The sequence below is a fragment of the Orycteropus afer genome, unplaced genomic scaffold, assembly GCF_000298275.1.
Source record: "Orycteropus afer afer isolate SDZICR_OR568_19922 unplaced genomic scaffold, OryAfe1.0 scaffold00017, whole genome shotgun sequence".
Taxonomy (NCBI): domain Eukaryota; kingdom Metazoa; phylum Chordata; class Mammalia; order Tubulidentata; family Orycteropodidae; genus Orycteropus; species Orycteropus afer.
In genome coordinates this window covers 4,542,275-4,567,972 of record NW_006921604.1, presented here as the reverse complement: position 1 = coordinate 4,567,972, position 25,698 = coordinate 4,542,275, and the positions used below count along the sequence as shown (strand labels likewise).

General features: G+C 42.8%; 1 protein-coding gene across 1 annotated transcript in view; it reads left to right on the top strand.

Moving 5' to 3' along the window:
- The window catches only part of ACOXL (acyl-CoA oxidase like), a 613,336-nt gene that overhangs the window by 20,186 nt on the left and 567,452 nt on the right, over window positions 1-25,698 (top strand). Inside the window, exons 7-8 of the mRNA XM_007959419.2 lie at window positions 455-527; window positions 3,894-4,026. Coding sequence (XP_007957610.2) covers window positions 455-527; window positions 3,894-4,026 — 206 coding nt within the window. The remainder of the gene's footprint in view (window positions 1-454; window positions 528-3,893; window positions 4,027-25,698) is intronic.

The window sequence follows — 25,698 nt, the reverse complement described above, 5'->3', positions numbered from 1 at the left end:
CATGTGCTTTCACAAATTCACCCCATGTGCTGGGTAGGAGGCACCAAGAGGTAGGAGAAATTTGAGTTCTGCCTTCTCTGTGTTCAGTTTCATGTTCTTTCATTTGCTTAGTAATTTCTCTTCCTTAATCACAGTAACTTCTTGGGCAGATAGATGTGCCTCAACACCCCCAGATCCCCTACCCGAGGCCCAAACATATGGGCTATGCAGAAGGAAGAGTTCTCCTTAGGGAGGAGTGGGCTAGCTAGGCCAAAGACACAGACATGGTTCTCCGAGGACACAAGCAAACAACGACCTCTCTCCTGGAACCAAATAAAAAGCATCAATGGCTCTGGAAGGAAAATAAAGGATTTTTCATTTTAATGGAAATAAATCTGGAAAGTAGTGGGGCAATATTTCTGATGATCACATAGATTTTCCCCTTGCAGCTCCATTTCATTTCTTTTCTTTCTAGGTCTGCATGGTGTGGATAATGGAATTTTAATATTTGACAAGGTCCGGGTACCAAGGGAGAACCTGCTGGATAAGTGAGTAGTTTTCTCCTTAACTCTGGTTTACTGTGTGTGTGATCTCATGGCTCTTTCAAGGTGGCCTGGCTCTTGGTATCATGGCTCCCTGTCTAGGCTGTCATTCCTAACCACCCCCTCCAGGTTATTGACAACTAATTGGAAAGTATAGATCATTTATTCTTTAGGGTTGCATAGTATTCCATTGTGTGTATGTACCATAGTTTGGTTATCCATTCCTCAGTTGATGGACATCTAGGTTGTTTCCATCTTTTGGCTGTTGTAAATAGTGCTGCAATGAACATGGGTGTGCATATATCCAAGATGACTTTTTTGAGAAGTTGACAAACTGATCCTAAAATTCATATGAAAAGTAAGAGACTCAGAATAGTCAGAACAATCTTGAAAAACTTGAAGGACTGATACTTTGACTCATACTTTGAAAACTTAGGACAAAACTACAATACTTAATGCTGTATAGTACTGGCAAAAGGATAGACATATAGATCAATGGCATAGAATTAACAGTCTAGAAAGAACCCAATATTTATGGTCAATTGGTTTTTGATAAGGGAGCTCTGGTAGCATAGTGGCTAAGGCACTTGCCTGCTAACCAGACGGCTGGCGGTTCAAACCCACCAGCCACTCCTCGGAAGGAAGGTTGGGCAATCCTACTTCCGTAGTGATACTGCCTCGGTAACCCAAGGAGGGGTCGCTATGAGTCGGGGCCGACTCGACGGCACATAACAACAACAACAAAATAACAACCAGGACCATTCAATGAGGAAAGAATAATTTTTTCAACAAATAGTTCTGGGACAACTGGATCTCTATATGCAGAACAATAAAACAGGGCTCTTACCTCACACAGTACACAAGAATTAACTCCAAATGGATCAAAGTCCTAGTATAAAAACTAAAGCTATGAAACTCTTCTAAGAAAACATAAGTGTAAATCTTTGTGATCTTGGATTGGGCACTGATTTCTAAGATATAATACCAAAAATAGCAACAAAAGAAAAAAATAGGTAAGTTGGACTTTATCAAAGTGAAAAACTTTTGTGTATCAAAAGACATTATGAAGGTGAAAAGACAACCCCCAAAATGGGAAATAATATTTGGATATCTGATAAGGATATAGTATCCAGGATATATTAAAAAAAAACTCTTACAATCAACGATTAAAAGACAACTAATCCAATTTAAAAATGGGCAAAGGATGTGAATGGACACTTCCCCAAAGGAGATACACAAATGACCAATAAGAACATGAAAATATGCTGTACATCATTAGTCATTGTTGGTGTTAGGTACTGCTGAGTCCATTTTCAACTCCTAGCCACCTCACGCCAGAGTAGAACTGCCCCATAGGGTTTTCTAGGCTGTAATCTTTATGAGAACAGATCACCAGGTCTTTTTCCTGTGGAGCTGCTGAATGTGTTCTATTCTTTAAACTTGTGGGTATCAGGACTTTACCGTTGTGCCAACAGGGCTCCTCACATTAGTCATTAGGGAAATGCAGATCAAAACCACAGTGATGTGCCACTTCACCCCACTCGGATGGCTAGAATAAAAAAGACAAACAGTAACAAGTGTTGGTGAAATGTGAAGAAATTGAGCCCTCATGAAGAGCTGGTGGAAATGTAAGATGGTGTAGCTGCTTTAGAAAACAGTGTGGCAATTTTTCAAAGAATTACCGTGTGGCCCAGCAGTTTCACTCCTATGCATATATGAAAACCTTTTCCACAAGAGAATTGAGAAACACAAAAATTTGTGCATATCTGAGGCTGAGTTCTCTAGAAATGCAAAACCAATGATACATACATAGAAAACCAAACTCACTGCTGTCAAGTCAGATCCGACTCATAGTTAACCCTCCTTGGGTTTCTGAGGCGGTATCACTACAGAATTAGATCGCCCAGCCTTCCTTCCAAGGAGTGGCTGGTGGGTTTGAACCATCAACCTTAGACACTACACCATCAGAGCTCCATATATTTGCACACACACACACACACACACAGACAGAGAGAAAGAGAGAGAGAGACTGATTTATCTCAAGGAAATGCAGTTGTAGAGGCTGACAAGTCCCAAGTCTGTGGGTCAGACATCAGGGTAGAGGCATCTCCTGACTCATATAGCTATAGGGACTGACAAGTCCAATATCAGCAGGTGACACAGCAGGCTGCTGGCTGATAAATCCAAGACTGGCAAGTAAGATAGCAGGCTACTGACTCATAGACTGCAAAGGCAAGAGTCACAGAATTGATGGGCAGTATGGCAGGCTACTAGTTCAAATCCAAAGAACCAGACGTGAGAGGATGATAAGTCAGATGCAGGGTCCATGTAGACCAAAAAGCCTGAGAGCTTTGTCAGAATGTCCATATATTTTGGAAGCAGGCCACACCCCTGAGAAAACTTCCTTTCAACTGATTGGCTGCTAACAACAGATCCAGTCTCATCATGGAGGTGATTACATTATATCAGATCTCATTATGGGGGATGACTACATCATAACTGCCAAACCATTGAGAATCATGGCCCAGCCGAGTTAACACACATCAGAGTACACAAATGTTCATAGCATTATTCATAATAAGCAAAAAGTGAAAAGAAGCCAAATGACCATTAACTAATGAATGGCTAAAGAAAGTGTGGTGTGTCCATGCAGTGGAATATGATTTACCCATAAAAAAGAGTGGAGTACTAATAGAAACTACTCTATAGATGAGCCTTGAAAAGATTATGCTAAGAGAAAGGAGGCAGATACAAAAGGCCACATAATGGATGATTCCACTTACATGAAATGTCCAGAACAGGCATGTGTATAGAGACAAAGTAGGTTAGTGATTGCCAGGGCTGAAGGGAGATGGGTAAAGGGGCATGATTGCTACTGGGCACAGGGTTTCAATTTGGGTGGAGGAAACATGCTGGAATTAGTTAATTGTGATATTGGCATATTTGTGAATGTAGTAAAAACTGTACTGAATTTTATCTTTTAAAAGGGTGAATTTTATGGTATGTGAATTATATCTCCATTAAAGAAAAATAGGCTGATTGCAACCTGTGCACTCAGGCTCTGATGTTGGTTTAATGACGGTGCTGCTCATGCTTCCCTTTGTTAGGGGCCACTGCTGAGGCTGCAGGTTAGTAGTGGTAGGAAACCTGGTCTTACCTTCCATGAGTCAAGCTTTTCTTGGTGTCTCCTGGGGAGGTCCCCTTAGTCTGCTCTCTTTCTCATGAGGAAGTTTCAGCATCTAGAAACCTTTGTGGCTTTCCTATGTGTGCGTGTGTGAGCCGCCAGTTTTCATTTCTAGTGGGGTGCCATGTCTTTCTTTTTTTGGTAACCCCCACCTCTCTTTTCTACCTCTGCCTCTCCCCCCACCACAGGTTTGGTTCTGTGGCTCCAGATGGACAGTACCACTCACCTATTAAGAATAAGGGTGCAAGATTCAATGCAATGCTGGCAGCGCTGACCCCTTCCAGATTAGCTGTGACATTCCAAGCAATGGGTGCCATGAAGGTAGTCAACTCTGATTTTACCTCACTGTTTATTCTCTGCATTCTCCAGGGATGGGTAACAATTTAGGAGCTGGAGCTTCTTGAGCCGTGGTTGGTGTAATGAAGCTGGTTACTGGTAGGATGCTAGAGAGTGCCAGCTGGCTACACAGAGAGAGCATTCCTGTACTCCTCTTCAAACAACATACCCAATCCTATCCATCTGCATCCCAGATGTGTACTAGTGAACACAGTGGGTGCACGTTGGGCATTGTGGCAACAGAGCTGCAAACGATAACCCAGGGAAGATGGGGTGTGCAGAATAAACAGATCCCCTGTTGGAAAATCCACTAGAGCTGACTTGTATGGGTGACAGTTGGCATGTCTTGGCTGAGTTGACTGGGGAGTGTTTATCTTCGTTGGATTGTTTTGGATGTGACATTCAGCATCACAGGTTGGAGTTCATGAAACCAGACTCCAGGGTCATTTCTGCCTCCTCTTGTCCCCCACCCTCCCATATATAGTTTGGGAAGAGCAGACGGGAGAGAAAAACTTTGGAAGGCCTCTGCTTTTCCCCACAGGGCTGAGACTTACCTGGTTCTCTGGGCTGCTGCTTCTCTCTCCATGAGAGAAAAGCCTGCTGGAGGCTCCACTGAGCTTGGAGAGGCTGGGAGAAAGTTTAAAACTCTTCATGAATATACATGTGTAGCTTGAACTCAGCTTTTCCATCAAGGAGTAACTTTCATTTACCTGACTCTAGGCCTGACATCAGCACACATTTGTCTTGTTGTTGTTGTTGTTGTTAAGTGCCATCAAGTCGGACCTGACTCATAGTGACCCGTCCTTGGGTTTCCGAGGTGGTATCATTACGGAAGGAGATTGCCCAACATTCCTTCCGAGGAGTGGCTGGTGGGTTTGAACCATCAGCCTTCTGGTTAGCAGCCAAGTGCCTTAGGCACTACGTCACCAGAGTTCCCATTTGTCTTAATGGCATGAAAAGACTTTACCACTCAATCCTGCAGGTTCTGTCACGTTTTACACACAGCCTGCCCTGACCCAGGCTTTCTGATACAGACTTCTTGTGAGTGGAGACAGCTTGATGCTATAAACATGTACAACCCAATAACGAACAAATGACCTTCCATCCGCTCAAGGGCACGTGCTCCTGTGCTTGCTTTCTGGTGGCTCTTTAAGCCAGGCAAGATAGGCTATTTAATACAGAAGTTTGATGTTAGGCAGTGGTCCAGCTGGTCCCCTTGGTTGAAACACTTGATGAATGACGCTCCCAGAGAGCCTCATGATGGAGATACTGTGTTGAGGGTGTCAAAGTGCTGAGGAAAACTGGCTGTTCTTTAAGTCTGTGATAGAAACCACTTCAGCCATTTTCAGGACCCCAGAAAGAGGCAAAATGAGAGAAGCCCGATTAGCCTAGAATTGTGTCAGACAGAAGGTAGGATAAAAATCGGATCCAGGGTTATCAGAAGCTGTCATAACACTATCTACACAGTATCTCCTCTATTTGCGGTAGTCTTTAAACAATCTTAACTTGAATGTTTCTCTGAGGAGAGTGTTGCCTGAATTTGAAAAAACATAGGCCTGTTAGTGGCTAGCAAGGCTGTGGTAGAACACCTGGGCCATTTCCCGTTTCGGAGAGGGTGAGGTAAGTGAAGCACACCCATGCTCCCAGCAGCCCTGTGAGTTCATCAAGACGTGACCGGAGTCCTGTGAGGCAAGGCATGGGGTGGTGGAGACAGGACAGAAGCAGGGATCTTTCTGGAGACACTTGATTTTAAATATCATCAGATCTGGAGCAGTGGGTGAAGTGATGGGAGAGGAAACACAGTGGATGATTTTTTAAAAGGTACCTGTTCTTTATTCTGTTAAACATTATCAAGGACCCAGTCTCTGTCATCCAGGTAAAGGTGACCGCCAACACCTTGGGAGGGTTCACATTTGGATCAATTCCTCATTGGCTATGTCCATACTTCATTCTTAGCAACGTTGAGGCATGATCCTGATTGCGGGCTCTGAAGTCAGAGGATCTGGGCTCCGATCTCATCCCAGACATGGCTACAGTGAGGCAAGTCAGTAGCACTCTTGGAGCCTGTTTCTGCATCTGTAAAATGTGTCTTGTAATGACTGTGAGGCATGAGTGAGATGCTGTGTGGACCATGCTGGTGTGGAGCACACGGTCAGTAGCACAGTGCTCTTACTCATGTGATTGCTGTGGCTGCTGCCGCCGCTGCTGTTACTGGGAAGACAGGTGTTAGCTGTAGGAAAGGGATAAGTGGACATTGTGAAACAAAATGCCTGGAATCCCGGCCTTTAGGTAACAAAGCAGACTGAAAAGTCTTGCAGAGATACATAGGGTCCCTTTGATTTCCCGAGTCAGCACCTGCCCTGCATATCCCCCAGGTGGGTTGCCATGTGACCAAGGAACCCTGTACAGTGTCTGGCGGGCCTCGGACCCTGCTCGTCCGGCACTCTCGATGTGACTGGCCTGATGGATAGTGCCTCCGGCTGCTGTGATCTCATTGCGGGTGTCTCTGGTGAGCCTGATTTCACCACCCCTTTTGGCAGCTCTTCTGCTGCTATGCCTCCAACACATGACATATGTTTTCCCTGCTGAAACCTAAGCTGTTCTTGCTAGCTCTGCTCGCACTGATGAGTGGAAAAACGGATCCCTTTCTCCTCCATGCATTCCTCATGTATTAGAAAACTGTCACCGCTGCTCCCCACGGGGACATTTGCTCAGGGCTGAGCATGCCCCGTCCTTTTAAACTCTGCCCAGATGTCTAAGTTTTCATAGTTATCTCTCACTTCCATGGCTTTTCTCACTACTTCCAGGTTTTCTCTTAAAGGCTTGCCATAATCACCATTCTCTCATTTGTGTCCAAAACACCATGCCAAGTTAAATGATTAGCAGGAAAAAAAAAAGGAGAAGGAAACTAAGAAGTTTGCCAGGAGTGGGAGGTGGGGCCTTGAGAGAACTCCTCAGCCTAAGTGGCAAGGCTGGGGTGGCTTCCTTTTCAGAAGGACGCAGGAGGCTGGGGAAGGTCACTGTAAGTTTGAAGGGTGGAAGTCAAGGGCGTGAAATACAAACCCATTGCTTTGGGCTGATTTTTCATGGAAGTAAGTATTTTAGCATAAGACAAGCTGGTCCCCACTTTTAAGAGTCTCCTTAATTTTTTAAATAGGCTCTGTGAGTGGTACAATTGGTTAAGCACTTGACTACTAACTGCAAGTTGGTAGTTTAAAGTCACCCAGAGGTGCTTCCAAAGAAAGGCCTGGCAATTTGCTTCTAAAAGGTCACAACCATGAAAACTCCATGGTGCACAGTTCTACTCTATAATACGTGGAATCACTATGTATTGGAATTGACCTGATGGTGACCGGTAAATCTTTTAAATTGAGTGTCACACAGTAGCTGAGCCCCACACTTAGAGCTGCTGATAGGGCAGGTCTGGCATGTGGCCTGAGGACTTAATTTCTAACAAGTTGCCAGGTGATGCTGCTACTGCCATACTTTGAGAACCCTAGTACAGGACAGATGGATACAGTTGTAAATTCTCAGCACTATACCAGTCACCTTGTCACCCTCTGTGACCTCCCAGTGTCCCTAGAATCAAGGACCAAGTTACCCTCATGTCTTCTGGCCCCTGTGTGACCTGGCCCCTGCTGGTATCTCAGCCTGCTCTCGCTCTACTCCTTCTGCCTGTTGCTCCCCTGTCCTGCGGGCCTTGTTCCAGTTGTTTCTGTTCTTGTCCTTGCTTTAGGGGCCTCTTGTATGCTGCTGTATTGCTTTGAATGCTCCCTCCCTCTTTATGTGGTTAATTTTCATGAACATTTCAGAGCTTAAGCATGTGTTCCTTCTTTAGGAAGGCATTGTGGGTCTCATCAGCCTGCATTTGGTCCTTCTATAATCTGTTCCCAAGGTACTTACCCTTTGCCCTCGCAGCATCTATTATAACTATAATTAATTAATGGTGTGATAGGCAGGTTCTATTTCCTCTGCTAGTCTAAAAGGTTCATGTGGTCAGGAGCCTACCAGCCCTGCTCCCTGCTGTGTGTTCAGCTCCCTACACAGTGATGGGCACATAGTAGGAATGTAGCAAATAGGAGTTGAAAGAAGGAGTAAGGATTGAATTAGAATACACATTTCAAGCACCTGCATAGTTCTTAGCAGAGGTAACCAGTTGCTGTAGAGTTATTTTGACTCATAACAACCCCATGTATGTCAGAGTAGAACTGTGCTCCATAGTTTTTTTTTCATTGTAGTGAAAACATACACAACAAGACATTCGCCAATGTAGCAACTTCCACATTTATAGCTCATTAATAACATTTTTCATGTTGTGCCACCATTATTATTATCCTTTTGCTAAATGTTCCATCACCTATTAGCATAAACTCATTGCCTTCCAAACAAAAGCTTCCCCCTTCCCCTCCCTCCTACCTCTGGTAACCACTAATAATCTTTTGGATATGTATATATATCTGTTTTTTTCCCACCTATCTAGAAACTTTCCCTTCCCTCCTCTCCCCTCCCTGGTAACCAAAGGAAGTTTCTTTCTATGTATCAACCTTTCCTTGACTTTGTACAATAGCAGACTAATGCAATATTTGCCCTTCTGTGACTGACTTATTTCACTCAGCATAATGTCCTCCAAGTTCATCCACATTAGCTCCATAGGGTTTTCAATGGTTGACTTTCTGGAAGATTGCTAGGTCTTTCTTCTGAGGTGCCTCTAGTTGTACTTGAACCTGCAGCCTTTCAGTTAGCACCCAAGTGCATTAATTCTTTGCACCATCCAGGGGCTCCTAGCAGAGGTAAGTTACCAATGAATGTTCACTCTTGCCCTTGTACCCTGTAACCCCTTAGCCAATTTCCACATTGACTAGGGTGAAGAATGCCCGTATCTCTGCATTCTAACTCTTGGCTGTCTTTGGTCCAGAACAGTCAGGCTTCTTTCTTGCTTTCTATCAGGGTAGCAAACAGTTAGTTAGTGTTATTCTGTCCCAGGCACATATGTGCTTGGCATGTGTGTGTTCACTCACAGCACTGTAAGTTCTGTTACCATACTTGTTTATAGTTGGGAACAGAGCTCCTGGTGGTTAGGTGACTTGCCAGGGAATGAGTATACCTCATGAGTACACTAGTGACATGCAGGCCCATCCTGGTGTACATGTTGAATGTAACTCAGGATTCTTGGACTGTCTTTAGAGGCAAGTGGAGTACTGAATGTACTCAAACACTCATAAACAGTCCTCGATTGGGATTGTTGAGATATCGCACACTGACACAGCAGGATAGTGAGAAAGTAGCATTTCTGTTGCAAAAGTTACTAATACCTCTCTCATTTTGTTTGAGTGATGAAATCAGCTAGCTCTTGTTTGTCTCACCTGATTTTGGTAACTCTGCATGTGCCTCGTGAAGTCACCGTGGTGAGGACTGTATCAGATATGGACTCCCTATGTCATTGGATTGGATGATTAGTCAGGAGAGTTTGGGGAGGGAAGGATGAATCCTTGGGGCACCATCCCCTGCCACCCTCCTCTCCCCACCACCACAGGAGCAACCCTGCAGAGAACACATACTGGGAGAGTCAAGTGACTGTGCTGTCAGAGTGGGGCCGCTGCACCCAAATCTGGGCTCTTTGAGTCTAGGGGCAGGAAGGAGACTGGGCAATCATGACCCCCCAGGGACAGTTGGGTCTCAGGGTCTTTTGCTGCCATTGGTGGTGTGTATTAGTTTCATAGGGCTGTGGTACTATAAAAGTACCACAAAGTAGGTAGCTTTTAAGAACTGAAATTTATTGTCTTACAGTTCTGAAGGCTAGGATCCCAATTCAGGGCCATGATCTCTCTAAAGGATCTAGGGGAAGATCCTTTCTTATCTGTCTCAGCTTCTGGTCTTCCCAGGCATTCCTTGGTGTGTAGATGCATCCCCACATGGCTGTCTTCCCTCTCTGACTCTTCTTTTTTATAAGGACGCCAACTGGAAACATTGTGAAAATTCAATAAGCCAGTGTGTGTGAGTGTACATATTGCTGTCTCTTGTACCACCACCACCACTGTTACTCATACTTATTGAAGACTTACTGTAAGCCAGTCTCTTCTATGTGTTTTACATGTGTTTAACTAATTTCTCTTCATAACAACTCTGAGATGGTTCTGTTAGTATATGTGGAAACTGAGGCATGAGCAAGTAAAGAGATTTTCAGAAGTATGCACTGAATATGCCTTGGTTGACTCTAGTGGTTCTTGTTAAGAAGGGTAGATGGCCTTGTGTTTGGGAGGATGGTCACAGCATATTATGTGGATAAAATCGACATGCAAATATTATTGACAGATACAGAAAAATTAAGTAGGGACAGAGATGGCTAAAAACATTACAAGTATAGTGAAAAGCTGGATGTATCTGGGTTTGTTTGTGAGCTACTGATTTAGCCAAGTTATCATGTAGGGGCATGAAGGTCATGAACTGGCCAGTGAATCTTTGGCTTAGGAAGAATCTTACCAGGAGGCATCAACCAGAATTGCAGCAGGTGGGAGCCATGTTCCTTTTACCTAATTGCTAGGGCTCAGCATTGAACTGGGTAAGGAGAAGGTGCCTGAAGCAAGGTTGTTGAGTTGAAATGAGTGGGATTGGCAGACACAGAAACAGTTGGAATGCTTACCTGCTCTAGACTCCACAGTGAGCTCTTTAAGAGCATGGGCTCAGAGCATGAAGCAGGCACTCTGGGATTACATCCTGCTTCTGTATGACTTTGGCAAGTTTCTAGACCACCCCATGCCTCTAAAAATAACAACACTGTTCCCTTATAGAGCTGTGTGAGGCCTGAGTGAGTTCATGCCTGTAAAGTGCTTGTAAGAGTGCCTGTATATACTAAGTTTTCAATACAAATTGGCTGTTATTATTGTAAAGGTTGTGGAAGCTTATAACATGTGCTCAGAGAATTATGAGAATTGAAAATTCTCAATGAGGCTGAGTCTGGATGCAGCTGAGAAGCCACAGTGTGGGTGTGGGAGGGGAGAAGTGGGGGGCCACACCATCTGGCTTTCCTCCTGGGGTTCAGTGAACCAAGGACACATCGTCTTGAGAAAAGAGTAAAGACATTAAATGACCATCTTCCAGTCATGAAAGGTTGCAGGACATAAATGGTGGCAGCTTTTCCTATCTCCTGAAGCTGAAGCGAGAGCAAAGGGAAGAAGTTGGTTTCAGTTGGGATGGCAAGGACTTGCAGTAGATGTGTGGAAACCTTTTTTGATAGTGAGCATTGCTGGACAAGTGGTCAAGTCTGCTTTTTCAGGAAAGCCTTTCTCCCCTGTTGTTTGGGGCTTAGAGATAATGCTCTCTCAAATGACCTTGCTGAGGCCTTATGACTATAGTATTCCTGTGGCCACAGCCCCCTGCCCACCATGGAGGATTAGAACACTAATGAAGGAGCTCTGGTGGCGTATTGCCTAAGGCATCTGACTGTTCTCCTGAATTGTAGATGGCTGGTCAGTGACTAGAATGGGGCTTTTAAATCCTTGTCACTTGGGCCTCTGCTGTGCTGGGAAGACAGCAGTGTGTGCTCTGAGTGCTTGCTGCTGTCTGGTCTTGCTCTGGTGCTACTCCTGTACCCAGGCTCTGACACAGCCCTACTGCTGTCCCTGATGGTGTCCTCTGTTCTCACATTGGTGTTTGGCACCTGGTCATCTGGCTTGGCAGTGCCATACCTGTGGGCTTCTGTCACTGATGGGGACTGGGGTTGGTCAGCTAGTGTTAGAGTGTGACATTCCACCAGGCCTGATGGCCAGTGAACCAGATGCTACGATGCTGGCCAGTGAGTTGAAGACCACTCAGTCCCCTTAAATTAATAATCTTAATTTTTGTGGTAGCTGCTACAAAGTGATCAGGTGTTTGTTTTCTTCTCAGAAGGAGGTCACCTATTTTTCTTTTCTTCTGGAATTACTTTATGTTCATATATTCTTGTTACTGGGAGCTCTGGTAGCATAGTGCCTAAGGCACTTGACTGCTAACCAGAAGGCTGGCGATTCTAACCCACCAGCCACTCCTCGGAAGGAAGATAGGGCAATCTACTTCCGTAGTGATACTGCCTCGGAAACCCAAGGAGGGTCGCTATGAGTCGGGTCCGACTCGATGTCATATAACAACAACAACATTCTTGTTACTTAGATTGATCTCGTTTTTATTATTACTAACAGGTCTTTCAGTAGGCAGGGGTGTGTCTTCTTACTCAGTCTCAGTACAGGGCCTCAAAAAAAAAAAAAAAAAAAAAAAACCAAAACCAAACTTACTGCCATTGAGTTGATTCTGACTCATAGTGACCCTCAATGGGTCTCTGAGATTCTAAATCTTTCCAGAAGTAGATCGCCTCATCTTCCTTCCATGGAGCAGCTGGTGCATTTGAACTGCTGACCTTCTGGTTAGCAGCCAAATGCCTATCCACTATACCACTAGAGTTCCTAGTACAGAGTCTAGTAGAGCACTAAATGCCATGGAAATCTTTTCATTATTCTTTCCATCTCTCTATCCATCCATTCATCTACCTGTCTGTCTGTCCATTTATCCACCCCCCCACCTATTTATTCCACTATAGAAGACCCTGAGCACAGTGACTAAGACATTTTTGTAACTTTATCCCTGAATGTTCTACTACATTCATAGATATATTTGCAGCACATGTAAACATGGGTAGAGATAGCCTTTGTCAAACCTATTTCAATAAAACATGCACTTGTAAGTACCATATATTTTCAAGACATTTGTATAAAGAACTCATGGGGATTTTTTTTTTTTAATTAAAAGACAACTTTAATACCTTTACTAACTACAGTGAAATAAAAAATCAAATAACCAATACAATAAAGTAAAAACCACAAACTGTTTTTCGCATAGTGTTTTTATGTATGAGGTGGAAACTCTGCAACTATAAATTGAGATATGAGTTCTCTGCCTTGAAAATATGTGGTACGCACTGCCAACCACTTGGAAAGAGATTTGGAAATCCTGGGTAGAGTGAGAGAAATATATGGAAAAAGTTGAAAAAACATAAAAAAAAGACCAGGATTACTGGTCTAATAGAGACTGGGGAAACCCTCAGGACTATGGCCCCTAGTCATCCTTTGGGCCTGAAATTGGACTCACTCATGTGACGAACTTGCAGCCATACAGTAGACAGGCCTATGAACCAAATACCTACACCAGAGAGATGGACTCCTTAGAACAACCAAGCATGGGAGATCAGAAGGGCAGCATTTGCACAGGAAGAAAGGTAAGGAAGCAGGAATGTATAGGCAAGAAGGACACAGGGAAAGCGTAACCATATGGAGGAAGTGGGAAGAGAGCTGTTAACACTGCAGGGATTGTAATCAGTGTCATAAAACAATGTGTGTGAACTATTGAATGTAAAGTGAATCTGCTTTGTAAAATTTCACCCAAATCACAATAAAAAGTTTTTTTAAAAAGAAAATATATGGCACTCAAGTGCGTGTTCTATTGAAATTGATGAGGGCAACTTGAGTGATCTTTATTTTGTTGACACTTTTGAAGCACTGCAGGTCCTTTGTCCTCTGTTCTGACAGAGGCCAGCATTGGAGAGCTGTAAATGGTGGCTAATCTTGAGTCAGTTTTCTTGTTGTGTTGAATGTTTGTCTTTTTTTTAGTTGTCTTGTTCAGGGCAGCAGATTACACTGCTCATCTCGTTTTCTCAGAAGGGAGGTTGGCCTTATTTTTCCTTTAGCGTGCATCCTCACACACATGCAGACATGGGGATCAGTGTGGCAGGGCCTGCTTCAATGCTGGGGAAGTCCCGTGGGGTGAGTCTGTCAGCCTGGATGATCCGCAAAGGGCCATCTGTGAACAATATACTCTTCTTTTTTCCAGTTTCCTGGTATAGGAACTTCCTATGCTTAACCACCAGAGGGTAGCAAATACCAGTAATACATGCAGATTATTTTTCCTTTGCTTTTATGTACTTTTTTATGTACAAAATCATGGGGTTTTGCTGTTCTCATCAGTTTATTTAGCTTACTATCATTGATGAAGGAGCTCTGGTGGCGTATTGCCTAAGGCATCTGACTGCTAACCAGAAGGCTGGCAGTTCAAACCAACCAGGCACTTCTCTGAAGGAAGACTGGGAAATCTACTTCCTTAGAGATACTGCCTTGGAAACCCAAGGAGGGGGTCCCTATGAGTCAGGATCGACTTGATGGCAGTGAGTTTGGTTTGATTTTTTGATTATCAATGAAAGTTGATTTTTAAAGAGGAGTCAATACATCTGACAAGGAATTTCTGTCTAAAAAATACAGAAAACTCCAACACCTCAACAACAAAAAGATTAACAATGCAATTAAAAAATGGGCAAAAGACATGAGTAGATAACATCACCAAAGAGGATATTCAGGTGGCCAGCAAATACATGAAGAAATGCTCATGATCATTAGCCATCAAAGAGATGCAAATCAAAACGAGATCTTGCCCCAGCACTAATGCCAAAGTTCAATAAGACAGAAAATAGCAAATGCTGGCGAGGATGAGGAGAGATTGCTCATGTGGCTGGTGGGACTGTCAAATGGTATAAACACTGTGGAAAGCAGTATGGCAATTCCTTAAAGAGTTGGAATTAGAACTACCCTTTGATCCAGCAATCCCGTTACTAGGTACATATCCTAAAGAAGTGAAAGCCAAGACAAGAACAGATATATGCACACTCATGTTCATCACAGTACTATTTACAATAGCAAAAAAATGGACACAACCTACGTGCCTATCAACAGAAGAATGGATAACCAAACTATGGTACATACACACAATGGAATACTATGCAACACTAAAGAATAATGTAGAATCTGCAAAGCACCGCATAACATGGATGAACTTGGAGAACACTATGCTGAGTGAAATGTCAATCACAGAAGGGCAAATATAGTATTAGTTCATTATTGTAAAAAGTCAAAGAAAGGTTTATATATGGAAGGAAACTCTTTGTCAGTTACCAGGGGTGGGAGGGGAGGGAAGGGAATGCTGAAAAAAAAAAAATGCATTGACCCATGTCACTTTAGTTTTGTGTATTTCACTGTACATAATTTGTATTTCAATAAAATGCGTTTTTTTAAATGAGTAGTGAATAAGAGGAAATGTGGGTGTATCGGCTGAGTGATTGTTTGGCTCAAGACCAATAGTGTTCATAGGATGCAGAGTTATTTTGATGACTTCAGGATATAGTTTGACTCACGATTGTCTTAAAAAATAAGTTTGCATCATCTTGGTTGGGTGTAAAAATAGTTATTTTTCATATATTTATTTTTGTGGTGTTTCCATGGCAGGCATTTACATTTTTGACAACTAATGTAACATTTAGTTTTTAAAACATAGAGCTACTCCTTTTTCAACAAAGACCAGAGAGCTAAGGATGCTTATTATTCAACCAGAGATATGTAGCACATAATGGGTATATTTGAAATGGATATTTGTTTTTTGAGCTTTGTACTGTGATTTGGGTGAAGGTATACAGAGCACATCAGTTTTCTATTCAACAGTTCATACACATTTTGTTTCATGCCATTGATTGCAATCCTCACAATGTAACAGAACTCATCCTGCTTCTTCCTTGTGTTTCCTATTTCCATTCATTCTTCTTTTCTATCCTTCCTGCTTTCTGAACTTTGCTTCTGGGCAAATGCTACTCTTTCGATCTTGAATGATGGATTGTTCTAAGGTGAAATTGGTATTTTAAAGAGCTACCATTTTGAATTTGCTTTAGCTCCCTGAATTTGTGTTGAATGCTCCATGAACCACCGTGGGTGGTGCTAGGAGGTGAATAGAAATGACCTGGAGCTGATGCATGCCCTCCAGGGCATCATGGTGTATCCAGGTAACAGATTCTACAATTGTAAGAAGCCTCCAGGGCACACACTGTGTGAAGGTGGTGGTGGTGGTGGTGGTAGTGGTCATGATGGTGGTGAATAGTACATCATACAGAGAGAGTTGTGAAATTTTTATGGTTGGAAGGGACCGAAGAGATTAGAGTCACACACACATCTTTTATAGAAACATTTCTAAATGAGGCCTCTGTCTTTCCAGTGCAAAGACCTAAGAGTTGGCATCTAGCCCTTCTCTATGGAATGGAGTATCCAGGTCACATTCACAGGTGGACAGCCCATGGGCGAGCAGTGATGTAAGGAGTTTTCCAGGCTGAGGAGAGGAAAGTCCTTGGGCATTGTCCCCTATTTGTTGTGACTCAAGAATGTTAGATGTTTGTGACCAAGGCAACATTTCCGAGAACACAGCTCCCTTTAACTAAGTCATCAAAAGCTGAGCAGGCCTTGTAGGAAATCCCAGTCCCCTCAAACTCTGGATTGTGGCCATGGCAGCTGGGAGGGTGAAGTGATGCTGTCACAAGTGTAACTGCTTCCAAGTTGCTCCAGCCTGGATCTTGCATGGGAGAGTGCTTGTCTTCTTCATCTCTAGCAGGTAGAGAGGGTGCCCAGGCTGCAGTTACAATGAACTTCATCTCTCTGTGGAAGCCCTGTCATTCACCTCTGGGGACCATCATCTATGCCACCTGGAAGGCTAGATATGGATGATTAATGGCTGACCTGCTGTCCTAAAGAGCTTGTCTACCTGAACCTTGATATGCCATGTAGAGTGAGGTGCTCGCACAAATCACCCTTCCTTTTCCTCACTCCACATTTCATCACTCCGTTCCTGCCAGATAAATTCATTCTTTCATAGTTTTCTATTGAGAAAGATAATAACAGCTCAAGTCCTAGTCAAATAATAATAACTCACTTGCATTGAATGATTCCTGCATGAGAGAGAATGTTCTGGGCATTTGACTTATAGCCACTCATTTAATCTTCACAGCAGCCCTGTGAGATGGGTGCTGACAAGATTCCTGTTTTCTACATGAGAAAACTGAGGCGTGAAAAAGGATGAGCTCTTGGATTATTTGCCATAGACCCTGCTCACTGGCATTTCTGGACCACTTTGGCCCACAGGGGTTATTTGCTTTGACTAACTAAATCAAGCCAAACCGAAGATCTTCAAACCTTGTTGTCCACATTTAAAAACGGGTTGTCCAGTTGGTTGTCTACCAAAACCAGTATTTGGCAAATGCCAAATGGTTGGTGGCTGGGCCAGAAGCCAGACCTCTTCTCACTGTGACCTGAGACTGATTTAGTTTTTATTGGCGTACTGTTTATGCCTGATAATTATGTGTTCCTGTGGTTTGGAGTATTTGTATGCTGGGAGTAGGAAGGGGACAGGAGAGGTGGGTTGGTTCAGACTTTACATTTGAATATCCTTTTATGGGGAAAAGTGCCATTTATAATGAGCATTTACTGAGTGTGTACAACTTTGAGCTCAGTCCAGTGGAATGATTTTGAATGCCTCTGCCTACTATAATGAAATTTAATAAGCTAAAAGAAGTTCACACTGCCTTAGGTAAATTTTAAATAGTGAACTGGGCCATTTTTTAAATTGATCTTCACAAAGCACTTGCTCTGAGAAGCAAAATGATGGTTAGTGGAATATTTGTGTGTTATAATGAGTATATTACTTTAGATGAAATGATGATACAATGCTATTATATTTAAACTTTTAAATTTTTATAAAAATAATACATGCATATAAAAATAGTACATAAAGGTTTATAGTGAAAATAACAATCTTTCTCCTACCATCCAGGTCCCACTCAGAGGAGTTGGGAACTCTTTACTATTTCTGGAGTTAACTTTTCTTTTAGTTACTAGCACACTCTAAAAGAAATACTTATGTTGCTTTTTTTTGACTTATCAACTCCAGAAATATCTACATTTTTTCCTATGAGAGATGATAGTTTAGTTCACTTATGCAAAACTCCATGTCAGTCCCTCCTTCCAGTTATTCTTCTTAAAAATTTTGATTTTTACATTATTATTTTTGTTTCGCCTAAGGATTACCAGGTTGCCTATAGATATCCTTAAACTTTCATTTTCTATCCTAACAACTCACCACTTTCTTTTCTTTAAAATTTATTTTTATTTTTGCAGTGCTCCCTCCCTTTCCCTCCCAACCCTGCTAATCAACAAAGAAAGTTTCCTTCCATAAACCTTTCCTTAACTTTTACAATAATGAACGAATACAGTATTTGTCCTTCTGTGGTTGACTTATTTCACTCAGCATAATATCCTTCAAGTTCATCCACATTATGTGGTGTTTTGTAGATTCTATGTTACTCTTCACTGTTGCATGGTATTCCATTGTGTGCATGTACCACAGTTTGGTTATCCATTCTTCTGTTGATGGGCACCTAGGAACAACTCACCACTTTATTTCTTGACTCTTCTGCATCCACGTTCTACCTCTGTCAGCTTCATCTTTTATATTTTCCAATTTTATTTTATTTTTGTATTTTCCAATTTTATTTTATTTTTGTATTGTTAAGGCTGCAGCATTTACCTTTTGTTTTATTACCACCATCTATGTTCTGGACTTTAGATTACATTGTTTTGAGTGAGTGTTGTTCACTATAGAATTAAGTAGCATGTGAGGATTATATTTTCTCTCTATAGGTCCAATGTCACAACACTTTTATAATTTAAAGAACAGTATTTCTAGCATCAAAGTGAAATGAATTACATTTTTCTACATTTCATAAGTTATTGAAAATAATGTTACATTTTTGTTTACTTTAGTGCCTAAAGCATTTGACTGCTAACCACAAGGCTGGTGGTTCAAACCCACCAGCCACTCCTCGGAAGCAAAATTGAGCAATCTATTTCCTAATTCTAATGTAAAAATCCAAGGAGGAGTTGCTATGAGTTGGATCCGACTCAACAGCAATGAGTTTTTTTTGTAAAGTTTTTTGTTTCTCCTGGAGTTTCTAATTGTCTTTCTTTTTTCTTGTTAGAAAAAGAAGCATATGTTTTCAATACCATACAGGTAATATCTTTCACATTCTTACTTATTTTGTCCATTGCCTGGAATCATTCCGTTTTCCCCTCAAAGATCTTGTGGTACCTGATAATTTCTTATTTTAATTTTGATTGATTGTTTCTAAGCTTGATGTGCAACAGTCACCATCTAGGCATTTTTCTTTTCACAAGATTTCTGGTAGTATAGTTTTCTCTTATATCTGTTATCACCCCTTTGCTTGGTTTTCTCCTATGATATAGCTTCAAGTAATAGCCCCTGGAAAGGTATATAGGTAGTAATATTTTGATTCATTGTATGCTTGAAATGGTCTGTCTTTTGCCCCCACATTTGATTGATGCTTTAGCTTAGATGTCTAGGTTGAAAATTGTTTTCCCTCAAACTTTAAAGATACTACTTCATTGTCTTATAGCATCCAATATGCTAGTGAAAAGTCACATGGAAAAATGGAAACTTTTCCTCTATGAGGCTTGTGCTTTGTCTCTGGAAATGGTTTGTATTAAGTATCTAGAAATTTCTCATTAATGTGTCTAGTTATGGTTTTTCTTTTATCCTGCTTGGAACTTGGTAGACTCTCTCAATTTGAAACTGGTATTTCTTTTAATTCTGGAGAAATTTCCCTACCAGCTCTTTGGTAATTCTTTTTTCCATTTTTCTCTCTTCTCTCAGAACTCTCTTTGGAGGTTAGACTTTTTGGGTTTGGTTGCCTTTCTCTTATTTTTTCCCTCATATTTCCCAACAAGATTTTCTCTAGTTCTGGATGTTATCCTGATTGTGCATATATTTATTTATACCATTATTTTTAGTTTTCAAGAGCTCTTTCTCTTGTCTATTCCTTTTCTATAGCAATGTGTTTTTGTTTCCTAGATGTAATTAGTTCTATAATCTCTCTACAGATATCATTTTTTTTTTTTTTTTAAATGAGTTCTGTTTCCTGAATGATATCTTTTTCCTCTAAGTCAGTTAGGGTTGATTGGGAGGTAAGGAGGGTTTGGGTGTAGAGGTATTGGAAACCAGCAATTATAATCAATGTGAAGTGAGTGCTTTAAAGGGGTTATGAGCAGGAAAGGAGTAAGAGCTACCAGGTTAGCTTAAGCAATTCAGAGATAAGACCAACTCCCCCCCCCACCCCATGACGTTATGCTGAATTTTAAAGGAAAACTACAAGTTGGATGGTACAAAAAGTGGGGAAAAGGCATTGCAGGCAGAGAGGAGCCCAGGTATGAAGGCACAGAGGAGTGAACCAGTGCAGTTTAATCATGGATTAACAGAGGGTTTAATGTAACCAGGGATCACTTGGCCTACTTGAGAAGTTGTGGTGGGGATAAGTTGGCTGAATAGATAGGTCAGTTGAGGTCATAACAGAAAAAGACTCCGGAGCTGTGGAGAGCTGCAAAAGAAGACTTGTATGCAGAAAAAGAATGTAATCATATTTTAGACCTTCTGGCAGTCAGGTGGAGGATAAAAGGGGAAAGATGGGCAATTGGGGTATTATAATAGTCCAAGTGAGACATGATACACAGGGTGTGGGTAAAAGAATATGGTGCATGTGTAGGGGACAAAATGGAGAGGACCTGAGGGCCACATAGACCTTGGGGGATCATGGATGGCAGAAGTCTAGCTTTGGTGACTGGGTTACTTGAATTCACCCACAGAGTTAGGGGGGCAACTCCTCCACTCATATCAGTAAGGATTTCCCTTAAATAAACAACTGAGCATTCTCTACCCTTTCTTTATTCTACCACAGGGGCTGGGCAGTGACTTACCTCACTGGGGAGTTTGAGAGCAAGACCTGGGACTTTTGTTAGCTTGCTCTGCCCTTCTCCCTCTTCCTTAGTGGCTTCACTAGGCTTGGTGTCACTAAGTGTGGTAGCTCATGGTGTCACCTCTCCTCCTCTACTTCCCCTCCATCGTAGACTAGGCTGGCAGTTATAGTCCTCCCCCACCCACTGTGGGCATAGCCCATCCCTGCCCTGCCTCACACAGGGTCGAATATGTCCTGCAGGCCCACCCGTCTCAGCCCTCCCCCGAGCTACAGCTCCCTTAGCACCTCTCCTTCCCCATTGTCCAAGTTAGAGACCCCTCTTTTCATCCAGTGGTGACTGCCAGCCTGCCTGGTCGTATCCTGACTGGCAGATGATGGGACTGAGAGATGATGAGGGCTGGTTGGGATGGTCACATCTGGGTGACTGGTGACACCAACCCTAGAGATGGCACTGCCTTGGTGGCCTCCCCCACTGTGACTGTGGACCCTAGGATCATTTTGGTGTCCCCCCCCGACAGTGTCAATTCTGATAGTCCCCCCCAGTACTTCTCCCACAGGGAGCAGATGTTGAATGCTGACCCCAGGGAAGGCTCCTTCTGGGAAGGCCACATGTCCAGCCCTGCCAGAACTGAGTGGTCCAGTGTGCCTAAGGCTGGGCTATGGTAATGGAAGCCCTCCTTCTGGCAGACCCTCAGCCACTTCCTCCAGCCTGGTTTGTATCAGTAAGAAAGGCAATATTTTGGTCTCTGTCTGTTACTCCTCAGTTTATTTCTCAAGTTTGTACAAAAGCCAGATAGGGGTACCTTGAAAATCTAATATAGGGACTATATATAGAGAGGGGATGTTGTTCATATTTAAAATGTAAATGTTGCCAAGTCTCCAGTGAGAAGCTTCGTCCCACACTCCTGTAAGGATATCTGGCCCTACTATATCATTACAGGGTTTGGGATAGGGCACAAATCCTACCTGCCTTGCAGGGAATTTCCCTTGGCTCAGACTTGGCTTGAGTTTGGAGAGGCTGTAGCTGGAGCAGGAAGAGGTAAACTGAGGATCCAGACTTCACCCAGAGCTTCCATGGAACCACTTTTATTGGAGGCTCAGCAGGCTCAGGGGTAAGTAGGTCTTGCTTTGGGTACCCTACCCCCAATTCTGGTGATCAAGAATGTCACCTTCAAGAGAGAAGGATCTGTGTCTTCTTAGTCACCATTTTCCCCTCTAGACTTAGAATAGAGCCTGATACACAGTAAACACTCAGTGAATGAATATAATGATGAAGGGGGAGACTGCAAGGTTCCTGATCACAGATCAATCCAGATCATATGTAGTGGAGATCAGATGATGCTCGAAATGTGTTAAGGGCACTAGTTATTTAAAGAACCCTGAACTGAATCTTCAAAAACAAGAAGAGCAAAAATTCTTCATTTCTTATGTATGTGTCCAGACCTTTGTTTTTTAAATTTTGGACTTGCCCATACCAGGATATTTTAAGTCCAGACAGGCTGGTATCTAGGCACATCCTGTTTTGTTTTTATTTCCTGTAGAGCTCACTGCTTCTTGGCTCACTGTTGCAGGGGAGCTCTTGGGTGAGCCTCATGGTACTGACGACATCGTCAGTGTGATTGAAGTGCTATTCTGGGCTGATGACACACAGGTCCAGGGGATGGGCTCCTGTTCTCTAAAGATGGGCTGTGTAATAGAATTAAAGCTTCAGAGAGCAACACTGGCCCCAAACTGCAGAGGAGCTGGGTTAAGGAGAACTCTTTCTGGGCGAGAGAAATTGATCTCATGCTCCAGCAACACAGATCCAGGTGCAGTTTCTCAAATAGGCTATACCTTGCCATTTCTGGGGTCTGCACAAGCTGGGTCCTTTTCCTGTGATGTACCTTCTCACTTCTCCTTCTGCCTGGCTCTCTCTTATCTTGTTAACCCTGTCTAAATGTAGATGATTCCCCAGGAAACCTCCCTGCTCTGCACTGCCCTTCCCACACAGATCTCTCCCAGCACTCTTGCTCATCCCAGTCCCTCACTGACCATACTAGTTGTTCTCTATTTGCCCCATTAGGCTGTTAGCTACTAGAGGGCAGCGACTTCACACAGTGCCAGGCACATTGGAGGTCCTCCATAAATACTTGTGAACTGAATTCAGCCCTGCAGACCCCCAGCTCATCACAAACATCACTCGTTTTAATGAGGTCCAGGTCAAGGGAAAAGAGAGTGGCAGCATGCTCACTGCTACAGTGGGCCAGATGCTAGATATTCTACATGCACTTTCTCCCTTAATGCTCATAGCAGCTCTGCCTTACTCCTGTTGTGCAGATGAGAAAATACTAGCTCTGTGATGTCAGGTAACTTCCCCAGGGTCAGACCACTTGTAGGTGGCACTGCAGAGTTGTACCCACCCTAGTAGCCTGAATGATTGACAGTCACCATTGAATTCCTCTTGGCACAGACCCTCCATTTTGTGGCCTGCACTGTAGAACTCATGTTGGACATGTTGGGGGGGCACAGACACACGCCTGTTGGCCACAAAGGGCAACTTCTTGAGGTTCCTGAAAACTTCCCTACCTTTGGCTGAGTGAAACTGTATTTTCTCTGACCTGGCCCATGTGCCATTCCAAGAACTCTCTCTCCTGTATATCCCAGGGTCATGGGGTGGTTCAACACTTGAACTTGATTTTTGTTCCTAGAAATATCATGGGTCAGATAGTCAGGGATAGTCGGGTGTTAGTTCCAGAGTGACCCTGTCAGGCCATGCTTTCTTTATTCCTTTTCATTGGGAGAGAATGTTGTAATGAGTAGACTTTAAAAAATATTTGCACTGTCTCATTTCTTTGTCTAATTAGTATTGTAAGAACGATGTCCCAGTTTTTACGCTTGGATAAATAACTGTCGCTGTGTAAGGCTCTAAGGGGATAGTTTACTGCAGCACTTTCCCTTCTTCCTCTTTGACATCTCAGCCAAGCTTTGTTTCAACCCACGCTCCAGACTTTTTCTCTTCAAAGAACAGATCTTGTCGGCCAAATGAGAACATCTACTGGCATGAAATCTACTACCTCCTGAACTCTGAGCAACAAATCACTAGGCATTCTTAAATACGAAAGGTATACTCTGCCTCTCCTCTGTTTTTTAAGTAGATGGGATTGAAAAAAGGAAGAGGAGGATTTACTTTGAGTATGGCCTTTTCTTGGACATAAACTCTGTGTTTACATATGACCTTAAAATCTTCTGGTTAATTCACTACAGTGGGTAGAGATAGAAAATGGATAGTAAGTCCCTGTCATAAGGAGTTTCAGTCCTACTGGAGAAGTGGAGTAAAGACTTAGAAGGATTCTGTTCTAATATTGATATGCTGGGAGCAAGCTGATGTTCATGACCAGCCAAAGTTGACTTGGCTGTGGTGCTGAAGTTACAACCTATTGGCTAGGCATTAAGCAAAGGACAGATTCTGTTATTAGAAGTGTAATTTTCAAAACGCCAGAGGGGCTTGTTCTACCCAGTGCCTGCAGTATTGTTCATTTGTGGGCTTCATTTGAAAAGAGAGATCCAGATAAACATAGCCAGCCTACAGATGATATCCAGGACAGTAAAGAGATTTGACTCAGTGCTATGCTGGGAATTGCCCCTGGGTAATGCAAATTATTTGTACTCGACTATTAGCCAGAAGGTTGGCAGTTCAAACCAATCCAGTGGTGCCATGGAAGAAAGGCCTGGAAATCTGCTTCTGTAAATATCACAGCCAAGAAAACCTTTTGGAGAAGTTCTGCTCTGTAACTCATAACAGTTTGCCATAAGTTGGAATTGCCTCAACAGAACTTTTGTTTTTTTTAATGATAGGAATTGCTGGGGCATCTGCGGGTACTAATCTGGGGAAAGAGAAGATCTTATGGGAGGAGAGACATGTTAGCAACCCTGCATTCTAGATGGGAGCAGTTCAAGACAACTGGGAAGGTCATTTAGACTGGATGATGGAAGGTCTTTCTTGCTTTGCTAAAGATTCTGCATTTTATTTTGTTGGCAATGAGGAACCATTGATAGTTTCTGATGTGAGAAGCAGTGAGATCTAACTTGTGGTTCAGGAAATACCTTAGTTTGGCATGAGAACACAAAAGAAGGAGCAGGTTTTGGGAGGAAGCATGGGTTTGTAGGGGTGTCAGGCAGGAGAGTGGACACTCCAGGAGGCATTGCCTGAAGCTGGGGCAGTAAGTGACACTGAGCAGAAAGGGGGACTCTGAGCAAAGCCTGCATTTAGGGAATAAGCTAAAGAGGATGATGGGGAATACAGGAAATAGATCATAGAAGAGTCAGGAAAGCCAGATGATCATAGCTTTGTAGAAGCCAAAGGAGAGAATTCAAGAAGGAATGTATGATGAGTCATCCTAACAGTAATCGTCACTATTTGTTAAGTGATGCTGTGTGTCAGACATTGGGCCAAGTGCTCTATATACATCATTCTCTTAATTCTCACAGCAGTTGCAGGAGGAAGGCACACACATTGATCTTGTTTAGATAAGGGTCTGAGGATCATAGTGTTAGGCATCTGGGAAGCCAGTGTAGGACAGAATGTGGGCTTTGGTGTGAGACAGGCTGGGTCAGAGTTCTGTGTGTGCCCTTGTTAGCTGTGTGATTTTGTACCAGTTGCTGTGGACTCCAACTCATGGTGACCCCATGTGTGTGAGACTGGAAAGTGCGCCATGGCGTTTTCTTTTTTTCATGATTTTTCTATTATTTTTTTTTCTTTAAGTTTTATTTATTTTTTTGTTGACAATATATACATCAAAACGTACACCAATTCAGCAGCTTCTACATGTACAAAATAATAACATTGAGTATGTTCTTCAAGTTGTGCAACCATTCTCGCCCTCCTTTTCTGAGTTGTTCCTCCCTCATTAACATAAACTCACTGTCCCTTAAGATTCCTGTCTAATCCTTGGAGATGCTATAGTCAGTTTGATCCCATATAGATAGTTCTTAAAAGAGCATAATGCTCAAGGAAGAACTTTTTTTTT